Source organism: Pteropus vampyrus, unplaced genomic scaffold (genome assembly GCF_000151845.1).
Source record: "Pteropus vampyrus isolate Shadow unplaced genomic scaffold, Pvam_2.0 Scaffold151, whole genome shotgun sequence".
NCBI classification, from domain to species: domain Eukaryota; kingdom Metazoa; phylum Chordata; class Mammalia; order Chiroptera; family Pteropodidae; genus Pteropus; species Pteropus vampyrus.
Window position 1 is genome coordinate 105671 of NW_011888932.1, and position 6765 is coordinate 112435.

The following is a 6765-nucleotide window of genomic DNA, read 5'->3' on the forward strand; positions in this document are numbered from 1 at the left end:
CCTACTGACAAGGCCTGGTTTGCTTAGCACTGGGGATTATTCAGACCATGGCATCTACAGAGCAATGCAATACAACTTGATACCTTTTGTACATTTCAAAGGCTCTTAGCTCTTGACAAAACAGTCCTCCATTCTTACAATAAGTTGATGTCCTATTTTACAAGTGTTATGTAACCATCTCAAGGTCACACAGCCTATTATCAGTTGAACTAGGCCTAGAACTTTTTTTGGTTACTTAAAAACATTTTTTTTTTTTTTTAACTTAAGCTACTATATTTCATCAAGTGTACTTCTAGGGCAAAAGTAAAATGCCAAGTGGAAATGGATGCTCAGTGGAAGAGGCCAGGATTAGATGCCACAGACTTTCTAGAACAAGACAATATCTGAATCTATAATGTGCAGACCGGCAAATCTTGTCTAACACCAAGGGCGGCCACAGTACCATACCTCCCAACAATGCTGCATCAGTTAGCTAGTTGTAAAGCACAAGCCTAAAGCCAAAAATGTGGTTCAAAATAAAATAGGAGGTTTCTGTAACCTCTAATTTAACTGTGCAAAGTCCTGTTATTAATTAATTAGGTACCTTCACCAAGAACAGTTAAGCAAATCAGACAACTACCAGGTTGCTTCCTATTCCTCTTGACTTCTTATTGGATAATATTTATCAAGTGAGCTAAGCACACGTTTTCCTGTAACTCAGTTATTCAGCAAAACGTCCTAAGCTACTTAACTGACGCAAAGCAAACACATAAAAAAAAACACAAAACCGCTATAGCCTGGTTGTGATGCTTTCCATTTAAAGGGACACTCCCTCCCTTTAGCATTGTCTTTCCCCGACACCACCACTGCACCAATAACTAGTTTGTTGTGTAAAACAAACAGGTAAAAGGTTAACATTGAAATATTTAGAACAAATGGTCTTATAAAGCTTGGCTTAATGAAATAAGATGAATCAGTGAGATGAAGGACTTAATGTTCCAATAAGTATTTTAAAAAAACACCCTTTAAATCTTAGAGCCCTTCTCTTTGGGGGATGAAAGGTAGAGAAATGGGTTAAACTTTGTGGAACCCAGAATTTGTAAGGATACTGACAAATTAGATATTTGGCAATGAAATTAAAATTTCACTGCATCTCATGCTTTATTCTTAAGGGAGCCCACCTAACAATTTTATGTTCAGTCATCTGCTGAGAATAGAACCAAACGGTTTTTCCTCTCTGAACCTGGAGTAGAAGCTCTATTTCACTGTAAGTTCTCTGTGACATTTTGCACTCTCCTGATTTAATGCACCAAAGAGGATCTTTAACTCTTGGTCTACATCAGTGCAAATAAAGGTTAAATCTCTCACTAACTATCATGAACTAGCCTAATAACTCACGAGAGGCTATGGAAAAAGAAACCGAGAAAGCAGGTGTACAGACTTGATGAAAACGTGCAAAACCTGCACTACTGCAGGCAAAAGTACTATAGCGCCACATCTCCCTAACACCACCTGCGAAGTCCCCAAGCAGAGGAACTTCTACTGCGCAAAAACCCGATCCCGCGATCCGGGCCTAGTAACACAGGGGCTTTTCTTCCGAACAGTGTCCGGACCGGAGCTTGCGCTGAATGCCGGAGCTCCTATTGGCCATGCGCTGTGGGGGAGGAGGAGACTGGCAGGGAGAGAGACGGGAGGAGGGGAGAAGGGGGCAAGGCCTTTTCCCTGCCCCCTCCCGGCCCCCTCCGCAGGCTGCCGCCGGCGCCTCGTGCGTGGTTACTATGCAAATTGCAGCGATTGCGGAAATAAACAAGGGGGTAGGGAGAGAAGAGAGGGACAGCGAATCAATTGCAACTTCTGCAAAGTCTCGTACAATCCAAAGCACACAAGGCAAAACCAGAGAGAATCTGAGAACCAGCCAGCCCGGGTTGGACCGCTTTCAAAAGAGGAGAGAGAGACAGTGAGAGAGGCAGAGCGCGCGCATTGCAATTGCAAAAGCCTTCAGATTTGGAGTAAAAAAAAAAAAAAAAAAATTCTCCAAGAAGCCTGCAATTGGCCAAGAGCTTTAAAAAACCTCTTCCGGGTTTTCAACGGTTCCAAGTTTATTTAGATATTTTCTTAATGCAAAAAAAAGGGGACAACAAATGAAGCAATTCGTCTGAACATTTTAAAGTTTCTCACGTACTCTTTTTACATTGCAATGGTACGTGGTACATCTTAAACTTTCTATTTTGCGTTTATACGATGTGCGTTTTATAAACAACAATATGGTAGAATGATTTTGTTTAATGGCTAAGACTTTAAAATTTCTCTAGCTTGCATATGCATTTAAGTGATTGCTGGGTAAATGTCTATTGTGATGGTTTTGTTTTAAAGATGTAGCTTTGTGGATGGCTTTTTTTGCTGTGTGCATCAGAGACCGGGTTTCCGTTTTTTTTCCCCGAGATTTGAAAAAAATTGCTGAGCTTGACAGATTTTTTTTCCTCCTAGCGCTTGCTCGATTCCAGAAAGGGGGGTGGGGGGGAAATCCTGTACGTGCTCTGTTCTGTAAAAAGACGTCTGGCCTCAGCAGTCAACCTAACCCGAAAAGAAATGTCTGGACCGGGAGAATAATTGACGATTCGATCCTCTAATCAATGGGGAAACATGAGAGATTGACAAAAGCTTTATCCAATCATGAGGAAGCTTGGGTGTACCATGGTTTGCAGTAGCGAGAGGGGGCGGGCAGAGAAGATCTGAAGTTCTCTGCGTCTCTGAAGGGGTTGGTGTGGTTCAAGCTGTCAAAGCTACAAGCTCTTCCGGATTTAGCAAGCACAATAGGAAAGAGTTTTCGAGTTTAAGAAAAAAAAAATGATTGGGGATTTTTGCATGAATTTTATGTCTTCTTTACTGCCTTTCTGGAAAAACTTAGAAAAATGCTGTTAGAGAAAGATTTAACTTTGCATTAATTATTATTTTCAAATTCAGATAAGTTGTTAACTGTTGTAGAAGATGAGGTTCAACTGTTAAAAATGTATAACTTAAAAACTTCCCTGAACTATGGTACTATAGTGAGCTTTGGGAAGTAATATGTTGTATGCTCTGTATTGCAAAACTTCTCTGCTCTGATTATTTTAGAAGATTTGGGTTTACCAGTACTTTGGAGGAATGGGCAAGCCCCTCTTCTTGAACTCTAAACAGTTTTAAGGGAGACAATGTTTCACAGGTGGACTGACAGCTGTTTTTTACATTTGAAAGGAATGGGGGGAGAAAGTTTTTTTCTTGACTTAAAAAAAAATTTCTGCTGTTTGAATAAATGGTTAGTAGCAAATAGGATATTAAAATTGGCCAAGTTCACATTCTTGTTACCACAACAACCCCTGTGGAGGGTATGTGTGGAAGATTGCTAGCTGGCTAATTCTTAGCTTGGAGTCTGGCCTCTAGGACAAGTCTTTGACACCAATCCAGTGGAAACCAACTGCAGTAGCTTGTCTTGGAGACAGTAACTGGCAGCCTCTGACTAAAATATATCCATCTCTTCCTTCCTTCTGAACAGGGCATACACCTAATTCTGTTGGGAAGTGAATGGAAAATAATATGGGCTCTTTCCCATCTTTGTATTAAATTCCCATCGAGCTATTTCCCAAGGCTTTAGGCCTTCTAATCAAATCTAGTTTGGAAATTTGATGTAAGAATCCACTTGGATGTTCAGTTCAGCAACATGATTCAATTTAGAAATATAAGCATATAAGAAAAATCTGCACACAAATGACCAGCAGGTCAAAAAACTAAAGAAAAATGTTAGAAAATGCTAGTGATAAAGTTAGTCTTGGTAAGAATGACGGTTAATAGCATTGTCACTTATGAACCCCAATTTTATCTTTACTGCTTTGGGCATTAAAATCTAAATCATATTAATAAGAACTTCCTATTAAGTAACCTCTAAAATGAGAGGTATTTGAGATGTACATATAAGTGAAACCTTATTGACGTAATTTATATATCTAAGAGGATTTCACTAAAACTGGCAAGGTAACATTTCTGCAAATAAAACACAGTAAATGCAAGGCTGGGCTCTGTGCCAGGAAGAATATGGATAGCCGAGAGCATGACAGGAGCCTCCTTTTCGCAGAGACAATCCCATTTCAAGGCAGCCTCCCAGCACTTGCAAAATAAATGATTGGAGTAGTTATTTCCAATAAGGGGTTTATCCTTCCTAACAATGGGTCATTTATATGATTGCAGTAAACTAGTTTTCATACTTCCCCTTTGTTTCCTACACTATCTTTCCTACTATCTTTTCTTTCCGTCCTCCATCCCTGCTCTCTCTCTCGTCTTAGTAGCTTTGTGAACTCTGGACAAGGATTTACTTTTGCAACTTGGGAAAGGGAGAGAGTTGGAAATGTTTTTTACCCCCAGACTGCCCTTTGAGGAACATCTGTTTCTTTGTGTGTGTGTTTAAATTTATGCCTGTTGGAGAGAAAGTTACCAGAAGCCTTTCTGTAACTGTAACTCTTCTACTGTATTTTTCTCAGTCGTGTTTCCAAAGGCTGTAGTTGGAACTGTGCTTTGTAGTGTTCCCCCGCCTCCCCTCCTCCTCCTCCTCCCGCGGGGGAGGGAGCGGGAGCTGGCGGAGATAGGAGAGAAAGCAGGAGCGGATGTGAAGGGCTTTGGTGCTGAACTTGGATCCAGCCCTTGCCTAGAGGGCGCAAACAATCGTCCCATATCCAAAAGTCTTACGAAGGGCGCCAAAAGTTACTTAAGATAATATTGCTAACCGCAGAAAGCTGGAAATCGCGGGCACATCCACTGCTGCAACAAAAGAAGTTTTTAAAGTAGAAATATCAGCATTAAGTTACTTTCCCCCATTTTTTTTTTTCAATCAGGGCGATGTGCCAGTCTTTTTAAAAAATCTTTTTCTTTTTCTTGGGATTCAATTAAAAAGTTAAAATCTTTGCTGTTTTGGAAAGAGGCAGATGTGAAGTCTATCTTTTAATACACCAAAAGAAAGATTTTAATCTGCTCTGGTAGAGTGCTTCCCAAGAGTACAAACTTGAACAATAACTTCTCCCTGTGCCTCAGTTACATGTTGGGACCGTCAGCCAGAAACTTCTATCGAGGAAACTTGGAGCGGGTTGAAGTTATAGATCCCAGCAAAGGTTTTCGTGGCCAGGAATGTTGTCTGTGTAACCGGGCTTAGCTTTTAGGACATTTCCCCCCTCCTGAAATCCAAGAGGAACCAAGGAATAGCCGTTGTTTAGTTTGGAAAACATGGGACTCTCTCATTAAAGGTTTAAGTCATTATTTCCCTTCACCCCATAATAAATAATCTGAGAGATGTCCAAGAATATTTAGGATCACGATGTGTGAAATGGTTTCTTGAGCATTCAGGAATTATTTTAGCAATAAAGTAACTGGAGAACAAGCAAAACATAACTTTAGACAGATGCAGAATATTTCAGAGGATTTTATTTTTCTTTTCTCAGTAGCATTTTTGATGTCCTTGACTTAAAAAGGGGGGTGCGTGGGGTCTAAATGAGAATGACCTTAACACTTCGCCTGACCCTCACCTGCAGAGTGGGCATTCCTACAGTAATTTCTTTTCAGCGGCTGTCTAAGCTACGTAACCTCTACTAAGGTGCGGATTCCCCCTGTCTGTGTGCCAGTGTCTTTCAACGTGATACACCCATCTTTTCTTTTGGAATTTTGAGAAGGATTTGCGAATGCAGCAGGCTGCAAACTAGAGCAAGGGAGATGAGGTCCAGGAAGAGATGGGAAGAGGATTTGGATGAAGGAGGTATATATACATACATATATTCCCCCATCATGGAGGAGAGCCTAGAGAGAAAATAGGAGGTTAAAAAAACTGGAAAAGCAGGCTTATTGGCAACTTGCCAAACCCTAAAAGCCACCCCCCTTTTCTGCCAAAACAATACTTTAGCAAACCTAAAATAATTGCAGGAAGCTCTTTTCCATTTTAAGAACTATTACCTGGGAGAGGGAAAAAGAGGGGATTCTTAAAAGGCACCCTTCCAGAGGTGTCCCAGGCACAGAGACGGTTATGATAGCCTCTGTCCACTTCTGGGCACGCGTTTGTGGACCAGAATATCTCCCTTCCCCAAGGGGACATCCCTTTTACATTTTTTTTTTCTCTTAAAAAGAAAAAGATGTCACAGCTAAACCACTGTTGTTTCTGAACGTGATAGAACTTTTTCTATGGCGTCTGTGTTCAAACCCACTAGTTTCACAGTCCTGGGAGGGAGAACGCTCATTAATCTCCGCCTCCCTTTCTCCAGACAACCCCCACCCCCGCCCCCCCAAATCCGGTGAATCTTCTGTGTGAAAAATTTCCCCACCACCCCCGCTCCTGCATGCCATCGGACTGAAGCTGCACAAAGTTTGCAGGATTTTGTGCATAATTACCTCTGCCGACGATCTATTCCCATAGAAAGCTTCGTTGGAGAGATTACAATGCTTTTGAGCCGTACAGCATTTCAGAGGGAAAAGAAAGTTACCTAGGAGGTCCGATTAAAAAAAATTTTTTTTGCATACATGCAAATTGGCCCCCAGGCCTTGTCCCGGGTTCTCCCCGTGCCCACATCGCGAACCCGGGGGTGCCGGGCCACCTGGCAAAGTTGCCCAAGTCCTCCCCCGAGGTCCGCGAAGGTCTGCGGCGGGGATGGGGGGATGGGGATGAGGAAAAGTAGTTTTGTTTGCTTAAGCACATCCTGTGGCAGCCTATAGCTGCCCGGGAGTACAGACTGTAACTGCTCCTCACTGCGTTACCCAGTAATACGCTGAGCGGGGACG

At 41.9% G+C, this 6765-nt stretch overlaps 1 protein-coding gene across 2 annotated transcripts in view; it reads left to right on the top strand.

Annotated features, from left to right (window-relative positions):
* The first annotated feature begins 1790 nt into the window (after positions 1-1790).
* NFIA (nuclear factor I A) overlaps positions 1791-6765 on the top strand; it is a 358991-nt gene continuing 354016 nt past the window's right edge. The window contains exon 1 of one of the 2 annotated variants that reach the window (XM_023536201.1): positions 1791-2179. In XM_023536201.1, coding sequence (XP_023391969.1) covers positions 2177-2179 — 3 coding nt within the window. In that variant the 5' untranslated portion in view covers positions 1791-2176. Of the gene's footprint in view, positions 2180-6695; positions 6745-6765 lie in introns of those variants that run through there. The other variant, XM_023536200.1, reaches the window with a different exon arrangement.